At 50.3% G+C, this 17,498-nt stretch overlaps 3 protein-coding genes across 3 annotated transcripts; 2 read left to right on the top strand and 1 right to left on the bottom strand.

Moving 5' to 3' along the window:
- Window positions 1–303: 303 nt before the first annotated feature.
- On the top strand, window positions 304–2,308 carry MAA_06041 (Fungal transcriptional regulatory protein; the record flags this gene model as incomplete). Its single annotated transcript, XM_007824039.1, has 3 exons — window positions 304–917; window positions 1,067–1,613; window positions 1,676–2,308. 3 exons carry the CDS (start codon window positions 304–306, stop codon window positions 2,306–2,308), a joined length of 1,794 nt encoding a protein of 597 aa, XP_007822230.1.
- Window positions 2,309–4,396: 2,088 nt separating this feature from the next.
- MAA_06042 (uncharacterized protein) lies at window positions 4,397–5,086 on the bottom strand (the record flags this gene model as incomplete). Its single annotated transcript, XM_007824040.2, has 1 exon — window positions 4,397–5,086. The coding sequence occupies one exon, from the start codon at window positions 5,084–5,086 to the stop codon at window positions 4,397–4,399; it is 690 nt and encodes a 229-aa protein (XP_007822231.2).
- An 8,708-nt stretch (window positions 5,087–13,794) lies between these two features.
- MAA_06043 (Armadillo-type fold domain containing protein) lies at window positions 13,795–16,463 on the top strand (the record flags this gene model as incomplete). Its single annotated transcript, XM_007824041.2, has 4 exons — window positions 13,795–13,933; window positions 14,003–15,438; window positions 15,491–16,046; window positions 16,105–16,463. 4 exons carry the CDS (start codon window positions 13,795–13,797, stop codon window positions 16,461–16,463), a joined length of 2,490 nt encoding a protein of 829 aa, XP_007822232.2.
- Between the last annotated feature and the right edge of the window lie 1,035 nt (window positions 16,464–17,498).

Below are 17,498 nucleotides of genomic sequence, written 5' to 3'. Positions count from 1 at the left end.
GTTCGGTTTCAAAATGCAAGCAATGCCGCAGGAAGTTCCAGCAATGCCAACAATGCTCCCGAGGCAAACTTGTCCACTTCGGGAACCGCCAGCAGGTCAGACACTGTTACTAGTCCGGCATCGAGTACCGGAAGTACCAACCATAATCATTTTGCTCTCATAACAGAAGGTTCAAATTTGACGTCTGAGTATGTTGCGCCCCATCACAGTCATTACACCTCAGGCTGCTAACACGGTTGATGTAGAGAAATGCTAGTACGTCGGGATATACTCCTGAGGCATGTGGACGCCTACATGGACAACATGTACTGGCTGCCGTGCCAAGGGTTTTTGCACCCAGATACCACCTACAAAGAAATTCAGGAAGGCACATTTGACCCTGTTGTAGCAGCGGCCGTGTGCGGTATCACGGCGGTCTTCGTGAGTCCCAGCGATTCTGGTGGCGAGTTCGGTGTCAAATGCAGCGCTCATGTCGAAATGTACCTGTTTCAAAACATTTACAAGTTCTCCGACGATCTTCTAGTTCTCTTTGCATTAAGTATCACATTCAACCTTATTCGTGGAGAATTTGCCAAGCTTTGGCAATCCTTTGGTGTCGCCTCGAGGCTGATGCTAGGTCTACGGGTCAACTGGGATGTACTGCCCCAAAATCAAACGTTTGCTCAGCAAGAGTGTTTGCGACGTATCGCTTGGCAGCTTTTCTACTTGGATCGCATGCTAGCGGGTGGGTATGAAGAGTACATCTCTTGTCGTGCCGAAAATATGCAAATTGCCTTGCCATGCTCGGAAGCAGCGTTTCGAGAAAACAGACCAATCAATGCCGAGAGATTGTATGACAAGCCTGGAAGTCATCCCAGTACCATCAATTTACATGGGTACCAGCTTCGTCTTATTGATCTGCGACACCGTATACAAGTGTAAGTGGCTTTGTTGGTATATGCGCTGAAATCCTGGCGGGGGAAACTAATAACCCATTTGCGTCCAGAACTACAAAGCGACTTTGCAGCTCAAGCTCTCCATCGCAGTCGCAACTCGACGCGTCAAAAGTAATGGCGGACATTAATAGACTCCAAAATGAGCTGACTCGATTCCACATGTCGTTGCCCCCCGAAATCCTTCTGAGTGACCAAACCGTCGCTAAGTATATGGCGTCCCCCGAACGAGCCGGCTACGTGTTTCTGCACACTCACTTGGCCGTCAGCCACATCGATTTATACCGGTTCTCATTGCCAGGTCAGAGGGACAAGGTATCGGTAGAGATTCTCCGCAAGCTCCCGAGGGAGTTCATAGCTCGGTCGCAGAAACAGGCAGTTGCTCATGCAATGTGCCTAGGCCGTTTTTGCGATGCAATTCAAAACGAGGTAGACCAGATGCATGATACAGGGAAGCTTAAGCTTGCGGGCGATCATTCCACATTTCAAATGTCAACCCAATGCGTTCGCGTGCTGCTAGTAGCTCTGCAGTATGGGCTTTACCGAGACATCGCTGATGTTACGACGGCACCATTATGGCGGAGCGTTGAGGTCGACGAGGCACATATTCGGTTTCTTATTGATTCAGTTCAAAGAGTTACCAGGCCATGGTGTGACATATTGAACGTTGCACAACAGGCGGTACGTCTCCTTGATATGTTTGTTCCATGGGTTTTGTCCACTAACCTTGCGTTGACATGTAGTACAACCACAACGCGACACTAGTTGAAGACTTCAGCAAGACCCGGAAAGTGGCGGACCAGAGAGCTGCCGTGAGCATGTTTGGGTCCAAATCCGAAGGTTCAACCCGCTTCCCAGGCCCCGACGCCATTCTCGAGAGCATCGCTACCGGCAAACCTGAAGAATATCACAGACGAATGGCATCGCACAGTCCTTCCGACTCGACACGGTGGCTTGGATCCCATCCGTCATCGCCAACTCCAAACATGTTTGCCACAAAGGCCGGAACTCAAACAACCGAGGCAAGTCAAGGGGATGCTGCACCAGGTATCCCACTGTTCCTTGCCCAAGCAAGAAATAGGCCTGGCAGTGCTACACAAGATCCGCTTACGTACGACGCTGAAAACTCTTTAATGCCAATGGGAGATTTGGATGCTGTGCTGCCAGACACAAACCCGCTTATGAATGTTGAGGGCGTGCCTATGTCAGGGATGCATAGCGGTGACCCATCCACGTTTCAACAGGCGATACCGCAACCAAGTGCAGGCTTCCTAATGGCTCAGCAGAGCGTGTTTGGCGGCGATGTCTTTATGGAACACTATATGAATCGACAACACGGCCAGGGCGGTTATTCACAACCTCCTGGTGGCTATTAGACAGAGACAAGCACTTGCGCCGCGGCCAGACACAACAGGCCCCTTGGATAGACTGAATGATGATACACCTGATGTTTGGGGTAAATCCAATGGGCAATCAGATGGACAAACGCTACCCAACCGCTACCGAACCCAAGGAAGTTCCGTACCATGTGCGCGCGCGCGCGATGACTGTCTGGCGCAGGATGCAATAGCACATGGACTACTGAAATCTCACGTCAATCGTAAGACGAAACGACTTGCTAACGGCCAATAAGGCCGTCAATCTTACAACTCGTTGGTCTTGGACAAAAGGACCATACGCCCCAACCCAACAACCGTCTTGGCTACTCGCAAAATAAGTTGCGCTACTCTACGGCGTTTCCTTCTCATAGCATTTTTGCGTTTATTTTTGCACATTTCGCAGGGAAATTTGGGTTCATTCTTCTGGCGTTTGGTAAGAGATGCTACAACTTTTTTTTTTTCCTACGCGTACAAAAAAGAACCCCCATATATGGCGTACAGATGATATTGATGGGATGGACTAGCGTGTTTTGCTTATTGTATACCAACACTTACTGGATGTCATGTACCTTGAGCCAGATGCTTCTAATACACATGCTATCCGTGAATGTAATCAATATGTCCATGTCTAGCCTTGCATTCACCAACCCGCCTTGTGACGCAGGACATGACTGCCTACCTAGGTATTTGGGCCAGGTAGGTACTAGTTACCATGAGTTGCACTGAGACGCGTCAGGAGCTTTACGCAATCTGCTCCAGATTGTCTTGACCGAGCCAGCTCGCAGCCCCGTTCTACTTGAACCCTTTTACGATATCGAAATGCACGGCCCGGCGCCATCTTGGTGCCGTGCACAAGGGAGCCAGCCAGCCAGTTGACTTGACTTTGCATAGAAAGAAGCAAAATCAGGGAGCTTCTATGCTCGACACGAACGAGGGGCATGCAGCTCAGCTTCCTGCTTGTGCCGGAGGACCGCGAACCTAGACTGGTCGTAACGGCAATGTTTTTGGCGTGTACGCACCAGACTTGTTCTGACGCTGCCAGTGGGCACTGGCATGTATGTATGTATGTGTTCGCCACTTGCATTTTGCTGCTGTCCATGACAGCCTCGATAAATCAAACTTGCGCTAGTGGCTGACGGAGAACAAAGTGTTCCATGTCGCCTTTCACAGTACAAAGCACGGCTAAAGCCGTCTGCATTGCAGGGATAATGCGCAACCAGGGTACTTGAATGACGCCATTTACATCAACCTCAAAAAAACATGTTCGTAAAAACAGTACATATGTACTTTGTATAATTATACACTATTGAATATACAACTATACCACATTGGAGGCAGTAGCTCCATATCTAGCTAGGGACACGGCCTTTGCCTCCAGTATTGTGCAACCTTCCGTCCGTTGTTGCTATATACTTGCCCGCCTCCTTCTGATATCAACTGTCCAATGGCTGCGGTTTCCTCTCACTAATTGACGTGTGGTGCTTGGGGGGCCAGCTGGTAACACAGCACGAACTTGGCTTGCCGCTTTGTGCCCATTTCTGCACCGCATCATCATTCCACCCGTCATCAGATGAGAAATTGAGAGTAGGCCCAGTCATCAACAGCAGACCCTGTCGCGCAAGAGCCCAATGAACCAGTATCACATCAGTTACACATACCATGTCTATGAATGTGTTTTAATCGTAGAGTATTTGTCGTTAGTTACTTGAAGGTGTAAATCGCGAAAATTAGAAACAGATACGAGACGATCCAAGAGAAACAGTTGCGCTTGTGATTGATTTGAAGGGGGTAGAAGTTGCGGAACGCTTGTCGAGTGATGCAAAAAAAAGTGGCCGGTATCGAGTACTGTTTGCCAACTCGAGTCGTTTTATTAGTCCACGTTGCAACTGTTGCCGGCAGCTTTTCCTGTAGTATTATTGGTGCAGTACCACAAGTTGACCTATTGCCTCGCAAAAGTGTATTTGTGATCGGCTGAGACGTAAGAAAACGGGCAAAAAGAAAAACAAAACCAATGAATTCTTGTTAAGGAAAGGCTGAGAAGTCGAAAAATGGATGGAGAAAAATGAAATGATCCCGCTCATTATATTATTGGAACAAGTTCCGGTCCTTCTCCTTCAATCCGCCAATGTTATCCATGTCAATGGACTGAAACTGACCCTTGGACTCCTTCTCGTATGCTGGCAGTTGTTCGTCATGCATGGGCTCGAGACCGACAGCGGCGTTGTCACCAACACGCACCACAAGAACGCGACCGCTCTTGGGACGTCCATTCTCGTCATGTTCTTCGGGGAATGTAATATGGATTTGCGGAACGTTGTCGGGAGAATGAGGGGGCGAGTGAGGGTTTTGAAGCATTGGCTGGCCGTCACGGTCGATGTAGAAGACGCTCGACCGGCCATTGTGAGTTGTTTCGATGGTCAAGCCGCGGGGGTTAGTCTGCTTGACGTCTTCATAAGTAGGCAGGGTGCCGTTACGCAGATGCTGTAGGCGGCGGCGTCGGTGGAATAGGTAGAGAAGCGAGGCGAGAATGAGGGCTGCAAAAACAAGGCCCAGGATGACGAGCATTAAGTCAATCAGGTGATTCTGGCCGTCGTCGTTACGGCGGGAGATGGTTGAAAATGAACGGATGGCGAGCCGTTTGCTGCCAACGAGGAGTGACCTCCAGGGCTGTGTTGCAAAGTGTCCGTCGGTGGAAGGCATCGCGCTGCGAGCCGAGATAGAGCTCCCCTCAACGAAGGGGCTCAGGGCATCCCGTGTTAGAAAGGTGGGAGGCATGATGAAGACGAGTTATTGCCAATGCGCAGCCGTCGATAATAAATGAATGGAAGATCTGCAACCAGTGGTCCATATGTTAGCAGTCCAATATGCAGTACTAGAACACAGTAAAGCGCGATGAGTATTGAATTTCTCGCGACCCCATGACGCTCACGATAGCGAGAAAATCCATTCCAACGATGAACCCATTGCCGCATGTGCCAACGAGCTCTCGCGGTGAGCGGGAGCAGGCGTGCGAGACAATTTGCATATGCATGGACATTATGGTTCGCGTTTGGCGTTTGGCGGCGGTCGAAGGTCGAAGGTCAAGGCCGTCATACGTAGCCCGTTTTGGCTAGGCCCAACCCGCCCTCCGAATCCAATATGTACCACCTCCATACCGTCCATTGTCGCAGACGAAGAATAGCAAGACAAATACATAGCAGCGAACAGGGCAGCGCGTAGATCAAACGGTCAAGACTCACGTTGGGTAAGGTTCTGCCAGGCTGGAATACAAGGAGCCGATCAAGATCGAAACGCATTCATAACAATGACAAGCTGACGAGGGCAAGTTTTCTTGGTCGTTGGGACACGAGTTCGTATACGTAGTTGGTGAGGGTGTTTCGGAAGGATTGGACGGATCTTCAGCTAAAGGAATGGAGCTGAAAGTATCCAGAACTTGTCAAAAGAATGAAACAAGCTCTTGGAAGAAGAAAATAGTAACAGTTTTCAACAAGGAATGTCAGTAAGAAGAGAGCAAAAAGGCTCGAAGCGAAGGGCCTTTGCTCAAAGGTTGCCCGCCAGCAAATGGGTGCAGGAAATGAGTGAGCGAGGAGAGGGAGAGGGAGTGAAGCGGACCGGAGTAGAAGGGGAAAGCAAAAGGAGATGGATGGCCAAGACGGCCAAGCCAGGGACAAGACAGGCAGGGAAAGAATGAACGGCCTGGGATACGGGACTGCTGCTTGATTGGCCTCCTCGGCCTGGCTGAGCGTCTACGGGTCTCATTATTGATCCTGTTTTGGTGCTTCAGCGCTTCCATGACGGGCGAATCGCCGGAGACGTGATCAAGCTAAACCGCTTCTGCCCCTTGCCGATGGGACGAAGCACACAAACAAAGAACGCACGACCGGGCCAAAACTGCTCTCTGTCTGTCTGTGAGCCAGGCACATCCAGGCTTGGGCCCCAAGTTGGAAGGGGCGATGGATACTTTGCAAAACCCCGTATCCACAGTCAAAATGAACATGACGCCTAAAATTGGGTCACCTGCAGGGGCCGCCTCAGCAGCCATTGGCTTCTGCTCGGCGTTTCAATCCCATGCAACCAATCAAGTCGGTCCCGTGGACGAGACCCTGGCGATACTATTTCCTTCCCGTTTGTGTCGACGGCCTGGCTGCCAAATGGCATTAGCCATGATATGTACGCGATGAGTGTATGTACACATAGAGTACGTATTAGTGCTGGGAATACATACTTGGCTATGTAGTATCGGCTGGCGTATCTTTTACTGGCTTGAATATTCCCCGACCGTTGTGCCTGTCATGTCAACGGGTCACCACCGTTGTCTGGCACATTGCATGTATTGTACATAAATAAAAACTCCGCAGCTTGTCAATTGGTGCAAGAGCCTTCGACAGTCCGTGCATTACCCCTGGCTAACGTGCGCGCTAAGCCGACTTTGGACGCGCACATCCGCCAACCTGAAGTGACCTGACCCCTCAGGTGTGTGTGAAAACACCGCCTTTTCAAAACATTTCTTCGATTCAAAAAATGAAGCTCGATAGAAGCTTGTGATTACTGTACACAAATGCGGTACCGAGTCCAGTCACAGTATGCACAATACAACCCTTTCATGCTGTGTGCACTTCAGTCGGCGCCGTATTATTTGCTGTTTTGGCGCCCGGCCCGTGGTTGGTAACTTGTCGCGTTGCACCATGTCACAGATATATAATGTGACAAGGATCTAGCAAAAACGACAACATGTCGTGATGACCACTGCTACAATACATCTTGCAGCCGGGTCTAGGAGCTATTAATGGAGTGTTCACGAAGGAGCCCCAAGTTGAAATTGGGTTTTCCAAATATTTGCTCAAACATTTCTGTCTCACGGGGAGCTCTGATTCTCGCACATGGCGCCCGCCAGCAAATTTAGAATCAAACACTGACGTCGACCGCCCCAAACACGTCTGTAACACATCTGTTCGTCCGTTGTGATACCCTAGGAGAAGAGACAAACGACAGTTCGGTCCATCTCCGTCCCGTCTTTTTCCTCGGCTGAATTCCAAAACCTCATACAAGACATAATCGTGGACGTAACTCCCTCGGCTTTGAGAAAGGTCCTTGAAACCACTTTGGCAGCGTGACAACCCAACTTGTCACATGTCCTATATGAAACACATTTCATCTGTCCCTGCCTTTTGTCTGTTTAGCTGACTGTTCACTGTGCCTCGCAAGGCAATACGTTGGCCAGTCACACCAGCCATGACTGTTGCAAGGACTCGCAAATGACTCCCCGTCCCTTCGCTCTCAAACCTCAATGTCAGAGTCCCAACTTCACATCGCTCGTAGCAAAGTGGTGTTGTGCAAGTTTCCTACATACCGCTGCCTTGGCTAATTCCAACCTACATGCATGTAGGTTGCTAGATGGCGCAACATCCATTGTTGAACTCTGCTGGTAAGTCCAACCCCGTGACCTGTAATACGAATTTCGCCATCATCTGGCAACCATCTTTTGGGTTGGAATCCAGCGCCACACTTGCACGCAAGGGGTAACCTACTATGCAGTAAGGGCACCAGGAGGGCACTCGATGCAACCCTGCACCGCTCACAAACCTAGCCTAAACTCCCTCTCGATGCTAGGTCCCATCATGTTCTCTCCGCCTCTCGCTCACCTGGTCAATCAGGTAGTCGGTTGGATGCGTATGCCGCTGTAGATTTTAGCTTGAAATGCTACTCCGCCACTTTGCGGATGGCGATTTGTAGAGGCTGTCATTACATTCAGTGTCAGGCATCACAAGATCTGTCTAGGAGTGGTCTTACTGTCATGGTCTCCAACTGCCGCGCACGATCCTGAAGTGGGAGGCTCGAGAATCTAGATTCGCCCCGGTCCAGATAATGTGACTCAAAAGCGCCTTCATTCGTCCTAGGACACATGTTTAAGATGTGAGTAGTAGATGCCACCCACCGTCAAGTCGGAAGCAGCCGTAGTGGTGTCGCGAGCCACGTCCAACCATGGGACAAACCTTGGGAGCATGCTTCTGAACTTCAGGTTTCATTTAGCCCCAGACCGCAATACGAGACTCTAGAACCTCGATGCTAGAGTTCCATCTGATTTTGCTCACAAGCACCGGGACACCTGTCAGGCGCACTGCACTGGGCAAAACGACCCAATTCTATCTCCCATCAATATGTCAAACTGAACACCCTTGGTTAAGAAACTTAAGATGATACTTACCTCGGCTCACCGTACGACTGTCCTCTCACAGATGTCGCAGACGTCTCGACAGCATACGCCGGCCCGAACAAATATCATGGCGCCCGTCACCGCAGTCCCGAGACCAACTCAACGGTCATGAGCGTCCGCGTGACCAAAAAAGCAGTTCCAGTACGAATTGGCTGCCATATTCAAGTGCTTTGGACACCCCGTCGTTTAGAGTTCGGAGAAGCCATGTGTTTGTTTCAACATAGATGTTGGGCAAACTGGTGGGATTTCACAAGTAAAGGAGAGGAATTCTATTCACCCTCGTGTAAGGGCCTCATCGTTTGATACCGCGGAGAACACGGATACTAAATTTGCCACGGTTGCTCAACACATGACCAAGAGCACCTCATATGTTTGGTATGCTGAGCGAATTGAAGGCTCTTCTTCGCCTTTAAGACATGATCCATACTTCAAATATAATTGGAGGCTCCAAGTTGCTGTTTGATAGATTACATGAACGAAATGTTGAGCAGAGAGCCGGCGGAGTGGCTCATCAATTGCAGTGACCGAGGCCTACAGTTTAAAGTACAAGAGGAAGGACTTGTAAAACGTGAAGAGCAGTCATGGAATAACCATGATCGTTACAAATGATCGTTGTTGTGTACACGACGACAGGTATCAGATCATTGGCTACGTTTACTTGAATTGCCTTACACCGTTCTCGCCCAAGTTTGTTGCTTAGTAGACGGGAAGTTGGCAGCTTCGAGTCATGCGAGGGGCCCCAGTCTATTGAAGTGATACGTGAGTGAAGCACAACGGTGAGTTATTTAACCACAGAGGTGGAGTGAGAGATGTCGAATTCGTGGTGAGGACAGATAATGCACGCACTCATAAACCGTAGGAAGAACCCGTAACCGCCATCATTTTGGAAAGCAGCCTATAGCCATGGGGGAAACAACTAAAAACAGATGGAGAACTCGGCGAATCGACGGCAAGTGACAAAAAATAAATTCATGACATAAAACAATAGGACGGGTCCTGTGGCCCTCCCAACTATCATTGTGACAGTCATATAGTCACGAATGGCCATTTGTTGCATGTTTTCGCTTTCTCCGTGAGGCCGCAACAAGAGGTCATTGAGGGTTTCCGGTACCAAGCGGCTGTTATCCGGAGAGAGAAAGAGTTCAGAATATAACACAACGTATGAGTTACAGATGAGAAGCGCCGAGCGAGTATTTCGGATGGCAGCATTGAGCGCAAAACCTGATAACCTCCCTTGTTCGCTTGTGAGCGGGACGGGCTTGATGCTGCGCAGGTGACCAACCATTTCAATACCACAGACAGGGTGGATGACAGTGTTGTTGGCCTCGACATAATAAGGTCGATTGAGTGGGTGTGTGGAATTTGGATTCGGGTAACTGACGGGCACCCGTACCATGTTTCGGTCGATCTGGCGATAATGCTAGGTGCCATGTTGCCGCTTCTCCTACGTTGTAGTCCCAGAAACACCGCCAAGGGAACGTCCTCTGGGCAAATCGACTGACCCCTCTTCGGGTTGTGCAAGGGCCACTTAGTACCGCGAGTCAATGCTCGGAGGGCTGTTGATAAATGCATTACGAATACTCCGTACTCCGTATCAGCGTCGGTGTATTAGTATGCGCCAGGTCGGGCCTCTCTTTGGCTGACCGTTGGTCATCTCTTCTTTCAATGGTCAGTCGGAAATTCTTCATAGATTGGGCGGCTCAACAGAGACGATGCTGATGGCCCATAGCGCGGGTCAACTTGTTTCGTTGTCATGTGTGTGGGTGGGTGTCTTTCATGCGAGCGTGAGTGCGGGATGCATCTTCGAGGGGCTAGGAAATGCAAATTTGTAGACTGTGTGACATGCATAGTCGAGCTGTGGCCTTGATAATGCATCGATGGCGAGTGCACTACTTGACTTTCAGTCCATGCACGCTACGACACTTGAGTGGTGTGGTCAATGGTGGGTAGAGGAGATGCATGTGGGAGAGATTGTTACACCCGTGGAGCAGATGGCTGTAGTTCCTTTCACTGGTTAGGTTGGACATGTTTGTGGGTCATGTTTGCCTGACAGCTTGACCTGCTCTTTCCCGTTAAAAATTGTTTGCTCTTGCCGACTCCGTCTGGAGATGCCCATGGCGAGAAGAAATCGAGGACCAGATGCTGGCCGGACGAGGCAGATCCAGTGCTTAATTTATCGACAGTCTGCCCTGTCTGTTTGGTAAGGGCAGCGATGCTAGAATGCGTCCAAAGGGGGGGATATAACTACCTAGGTACCAGGCATGAGACCCCTCGGATTGCCCTCATCAGACTACCGGTCCCTAGCTTAGGCATGTAGTAGACCTTTGATGATGATGATGATGATGATGACACATGATCCCACAACCGCAGAGTGCTCGGCTTGCGCAGTTTGCTACAGGGCGTACGGACTATTGAAACGTCCAGTCCTCGAATTTGTTTCTGTACCGTCTGGTGCGTTGTGCGTTGTGCATCGCCTTTGCCCTCCATGCCACTGAAACTGTCTTCGTCCAATATCATTCCCACCCTCGGCCGTCACCCCGTTACACTCTCTCTCCCTTCAATAAAGACGGCTCACGAACGATTGCCCGGCCCTTTGATCGTCTGTCACTCCTCTTTTCGTGCCCATAATCTCAGCGCTATCTGCCCATTCATCGCCTCCTCTCCGTACTCTGTACCCTCGAACGCGCTCGTGGCACCCTGGTGTTGTGTTGTGCCTGTGCAACCAAGGAACACAGTGACGGAAAGCAGGCGTAACATTCAACACACGAGCACCAGACCCTCTCAGGGCTCCGTACTCTGTATGCCTACTTCTAAGTAGCCCACTATTGACCAAAGTAGCAGACTCGTCGGTACTGGGAGAAACTACCAAGTTCGATGCTGCAGGAGCGAGGAAGGGTCCTGCCACCGCCCTGCCTCTGATGTCCCTTTGAGCAATTGGCCCTCCCATCTGTGCTCTCGTTATCTAGACCAGTAGCCTTCCGTCTCATCATCTTTTTCATTTTTGCCTCGCTCCCATCTTGCTTAGAGCCGTTGATCAATTTATGCCCCCGCTTGTTCCTTATTCCTTCACACCAGACTCGACTCTTTTCTTCGTCTCTGGCTTCTCCTCCCAGCCGATGCCTGCCAAACCTGCCCACTCCTCCCCACCCAGCGCGGCCGTCCTCCCTTGGTCGAAAATCTGTCTCGGCCATCATTCCTCGCAATTATTATCCCTGTGCCGAAAGGGACATTTTCGTTCGACAGCGCTATTTTCCCGCATTCCCGTCTAGCTTGTCTCGTCAAGAAAGGACATACTGGCCCCTTGATCGCGTTGCATTGGATCCGCCCCTTCTGGTGGCCCTGGCTCTTCACCAACATACATCTACATGCTCGCGGCGCCTCCACGATTTGTTGGCTCTCCCTCTCTCTTCTACCGGGACCAACATCTCTTTGTCTATATTTGTCCATTCGTCATAGTCACCGCACTGCAGTCGGCTCTTTCACTCATTGCCGCTCAGCTCTGGCCACGTATATTTTCGGCCCGAAGCTTGTGGTTGGTTTATACTTTGTCCATTGCCGGAGACACCCTCTTGTACATGTCGTCTGCAGCCCGCCTACTTCGTACCTATCTGTCGAGTCAGACTCTCAGCCGAAGCATTTTGCTCGTCCATCTCGCACATAGTATATTGATCGATACAAAGTTTTAATTTTACGGACAAAAGAAGGCTTTTGGCACCAACGCATCAGACAAGGATTTAAAGCTCGGCACTCGGAACCGCCAAAACCTGGGAAGAGTCGGGAAAAGCCAACAATCAGTCTGACGGCGGGATTGCACAGTCCCTAGTACGAGTACTGCCAAGCCATCACCAGCACAGCACAGCACGTCATTTTCGCTGGTTGCTTTTCTCGATCTGTAAGTACTTGAAATTTACACCGCGCCTCGTTGACTTTGGCTTCCCCACCTCGGCGCCTTTGGCGACCTGAACTGGCTGTGTTATTTCGATTTCGATCGCAACTACCGACAGACTCAATGGCCCGGCTTGGTGCCACATGCATCTTCGCATCAGCCTTACCAACCAAAGCGATGCTCTGCCCCGGTTTTTTGTCTCCTCCACACTTGAGCATAATCCCAGCCCATTGATGCCAGCCGACACACTGATACAAGTTGCTACTCAGAAAACAGTGATCATATTATGTGAGCGGGAGCCCTTGTGCTGACAGGCCTTTGAGCGCAGTGCCTCTTGTCTCTGTTTAGATGCAAAACCGTCATCATAACCGATAATCGTCAAGAACTGTCTCAAGAGACTGGAGACCCCGCTCGAGCTACATTTCTCATTTTTGCATGGTGTGGCTATTGCCGTTTTCTTTTTCCTTGGACACGAGAGCATCTGGAAAATTCAGATCTCTTTACGTGCCCTGTCGCTGCGATTCAAGAACCCCGGTCACTCTGAGATAGACGGCCCCATTGACACAAGGGAACCCGAAACTGAACAAAACCAAGCGACTCGCGTCGAACACTGCTGTCAGAGGATCAGAGGTATTTGACCCGGCATTTTTTTGTGACTGTGGCCGTTGCCTCCCTGTCCAACCCCGAACTTTATTAGAAGCCTGTCCAGCGGAGTCTATTTTGTTTTATAATTTTCCTGTCCTTTATATAGCCCAGACACCACCCACCAAAAATCCGTCCTGTCGACACGACCACCTCGATCTACCACGCTTGCACCAGGAAAAAATATGGCCACTTCGGTAAGTTGCGTCGATTACTCTGTACCGCCGTCTGCATCCCCTTCGACCAGCCCTTTTTCTTCGCCGCATCAGTCCCATCAGTGCAGTGCCAGCCAAGCCAAAAATTTGGACCCTTGCCGCTCATGCCTGCGGCGATGCTAGCGCCATGGGCCTCGACGTCAGAGGGGCTTGTGTGTCTCAAGGCTGCGCCAGACTAGCGCACGCGGAAGGGAGGCCTGGCAGTCTGGCGGCCTGGCAGCCTGGATCGCCCGGGGTCAAATGGGTCAGCACTCTGGGACGCCTATGTCGCCTCTGGCATTCCCAGACAGCAGAGCCCAGGCCCAGGCTCCCCACGCACAACCACCCACACTCCATGTTTGGTTTCGGTTTCGTTTTTTGGCACGGCTGTCTCTTGACACGCTGACACGGGCTCCGGCTTTTTTGTCCTGTGTTCCGTTCTGCGCCCGCTTCGCCTTCTCATCATCTCAAATTGTTCATAACCATCACTGACTTTCGTCCTCGCTCTCCTTAGGCGCGGTCGAGGGCCGGATTTTATTCTTTCAAGATGCCACCGGGTTCCAACGATAAATCTCAACATCAGCAGTCAATGGGGTCTGGTTTCCCGGGCTCCAATCTGTATCCCAACTCCAACATTTGGACTGCTTCCATATCCAACGCCAGAGAGCGCTCCATCGGCAGCAAAGGTATGTTGTTTTCGCCTATCCTGACACACCAAGACTCATGTGTACTTATCCAATTTTTCTCTTTCCCAGAAACCGAAGGTAGTCCTTCCGGTTCCAGCGCCCTTGCTGCCAACTCGGAGGCTGATGTTTGGGGAGCATCAGGCCCTTGGAAGACAGAACACCCTGCTCGATCAGTTAGCACCTCCCCGAACCGGACCCGCGATGCTGCCATCTCGAACGGCGCTGCTTACTTCGACCATACCCCATCCGCGATTGGTGTGAAGAAGGGCAGCTTTGGCAGTGGTCACACCCTCCCAGGCGATGCTTCCGCCTATTCTTCTACCTCTGCCTTTACATCACAGAAACTGCCCGCTATGGATGCTTTATACATGGAGGCGCTTGCCCAGTTTCCGGGGGTCCAGTCAGTCTCTCGTGAAGCCGGTATCCCCCCTTCACGGCAATCTCAAGGCTCGCCTGCCTTCCAACAGGATATATACCGTGGTCATACGCCAAGCAACTCCATCCATTCGCAAAGGGCCATAGGTAATCACGCACCATCTTTTTCAACCCAGAGCGCAAACCAAAGAGCCTTCAACCTGAACAAGCAAATCGATGACGAGCTGGCCTACCAGACTAGTCGTCGGCTGGGTTTGGACAATGCTAGTAGTGGTTCAAACACTTTCAACCCGACATCACAACCATTTCAGTTCAACCCTGGATCACAGTCCTGGATGACTGAATCTTCCAGCTCTCGATATGACAGTAGTATGGATACGGACACCATGGCGGCACAGTACATTAAGAGGGGGTCTATTGACAGGATCTCTGGCTCCCCGGCTTTCCGCTTGGAGAGCGGTAACAGCCCTCGCAACTATGCTGTAAACCCCGACACTTTCCCAGCCAGGCCATCATCCCGGGACCACCGATCCAACGAAACAGAAAGACGAAGTGTTCCCGCGCAACATTTCACCGGCGGATTCGCACCTTCGTTTTATCCTGGCCAATACACATTTGCCAACTTGCCTCCCCAATACGCTCCCAGCTATATTGATCCATATACGCAAAACTTTCGCAACGCCATGATGTCAGGCTACGGCATTCCTCCTGTCCCTTCAGCATATTCGCTCGCCGCCAATCTGCCCCCCGTTCGACCCTCGAGGGATCAGGATCCTGGCAAAGGCGTTCGCAGTGTGCTCTTGGATGAATTCCGTCTTAGCAATAAATCGAACAAGCGATACGAACTCAAAGACATATATAACCACCTTGTCGAGTTCAGTGGCGATCAGCATGGTTCGAGATTTATCCAGCAGAAGTTAGAGTCAGCCAACAGCGATGAAAAAGATCAAGTATTCCGAGAGATTGAACCAAATGCTATTCAGTTGATGAAAGATGTCTTTGGTAACTATGTTGTTCAAAAGTTTTTCGAACACGGCAACCAAGTGCAGAAGAAAGTATTGGCTGAGAAAATGAAGGGCAAGGTGGTAGACCTTTCAGTACAGGTCTATGCTTGCCGTGTCGTTCAAAAGGTACGGCCATCTGATTGCTGCAGATATAATTCTTGCTGACAAGTTTAACCAGGCTCTCGAACATGTGTTAGTTGAACAACAAGCCGAATTGACAAAGGAGCTTGAGCCAGAAATTTTGCGTGTCATTCGCGACCAAAATGGCAATCATGTGGTCCAGAAGATTATTGAACTGGTTCCAAGACAGTGCATTGATTTCATCATGAACGCAGTTAGGGGCCAAGTCACTGCCCTTGCATCTCATACGTACGGCTGCCGCGTCATTCAGCGCATGCTAGAGCATGGGACAGAGAGCGACAAGATGGAGATTATGATGGAGTTGCATGCGTCTGCCCAGATACTCATCACGGATCAATATGGCAACTATGTGGCACAGCATGTCATTCAAAACGGCAAGCCTGAAGATCGAGCCCAGATGATTGACCTTGTTATGTCCCAGCTGCTCACTCTTTCCAAACACAAGTTTGCGTCCAATGTCGTGGAGAAGTGCATCGAACATGGTACAGCTGAGCAGCGAACCAGTATTCGAGAACAGCTTACCACCGTGGGTAGCGATGGGACCAGCCCACTTCAGCAGATGATGCGAGACCAATATGGCAATTATGTTATTCGTAAGTCACACCAACTTGTTAAAAGTCGCGTTTTGCCTAAAGTTAACTTATGTGCCAGAAAAACTCCTTGGCCAACTTGAGGGCAGGGAGAGGGAGATGTTGGTGGAAGAGATCAAGCCTCAGTTTTACGCCTTGAAGAAGAATGGAACATCCCGGCAGCTTCAGGCTCTGGAGAAACTTCTTGGCCTAGGATCCGGCGGCTCTCCTTCGAGGAATGACGCTGCATCTGCTCAGACAGACCTCAACTCCGCTGCGGACACCCCGGCTCTCACCAACGAAACCAGCAGCCCGCAGAGCAGCAGCCCACGCAGTGCTCATGCAAGCGCTGTTAGCATTCTTGCTGAAGAGAGTGGAAACAAGACATCTGATGAGCTGTCTAACATGATCGATCCTCAGGTGCGAGAGGAAGAAGCCTAGCTGACACGCTGCGGATCAATCTGTGTACGGGGATGACGAAGTGGCAATATGACTGTCGCGGTTCCCGACCGCGTCTTCGTTCCTTTCCACTATTTTGTATTAACGACAATAAAACAAAGTCCTATGGCATCAAACTCGCAGACACACGGCGGCGCAGAAGCACATCCACCTCACGCCGTCTCGCATAGATAATGTCCATCCTTACAGCAGCAACGTTTGCAAATGCATATACGCATACTCGATACAACTTACTAATATTTGGCATTGGCAAGAGAACTGCATCTCCTTGACGGAGTTGATCGTTCTCGGGGGGGGGAGGGGGATTTTCTTTGAAAAAAAATATTCACGTTTGCACCACTTCACGTCGCTGGAACTTTCTTCAAACACCAAGAAGGCCGTACCATGGTGGCCTAAACTGGTGTACTAAATGCCTATTTCTTTCTCGGAACATTATTGGCGACAAAGCACAAAATATTCAAGGAAACTATTGGTTGTTTTAGTTTTTCCTTCTGTTTAGTATTGAAATGGTGACGCTTTTTGCTCTTATTTATTGGTTCTTCTGGGGACTCGGGCTGTGGGGTTCTGCAATGCTGGATTTGCAGCTTTCGCAAGCTGTCATTTTCTCCCATTTGGAGGGTTTTTGCATCCCGATGAAACGAATGAAACCGCTTGGATGAAACGGTTACAGGGGTTATGGTTGGAACATCTCGGCGAGATTTGGATGGGTTGAACTGGACTCTGGTTCGGGACTGTATTCTAGCGAGAACTGTATTGAGGGTTCTTCTTCCCTCTGATCTTGGAATTGTCCATTGTCCATAAGCGTTGTACAGAAATGACGAGATTCAAAAGCGACGTGGTGTCTGAGAATCTATTATGACTTGAGTGCCAATATGTAATACGACTGCGTGTCAAAAACCCATTTTTTGCGCTTAAATCTTGTTATATGTGGCTTGGTAGGGAGCCAACTATTGGGAAGTTCAAATGAAGGGTTGAGGCAGCGTGAGACGGATAGAAATGCGGCACGCAGGAATTCAG

Source organism: Metarhizium robertsii, assembly GCF_000187425.2.
Source record: "Metarhizium robertsii ARSEF 23 chromosome Unknown MAA_Scf_2, whole genome shotgun sequence".
Lineage (NCBI taxonomy): Eukaryota > Fungi > Ascomycota > Sordariomycetes > Hypocreales > Clavicipitaceae > Metarhizium > Metarhizium robertsii.
This window is presented reverse-complemented; position numbering and strand designations above follow the sequence as displayed.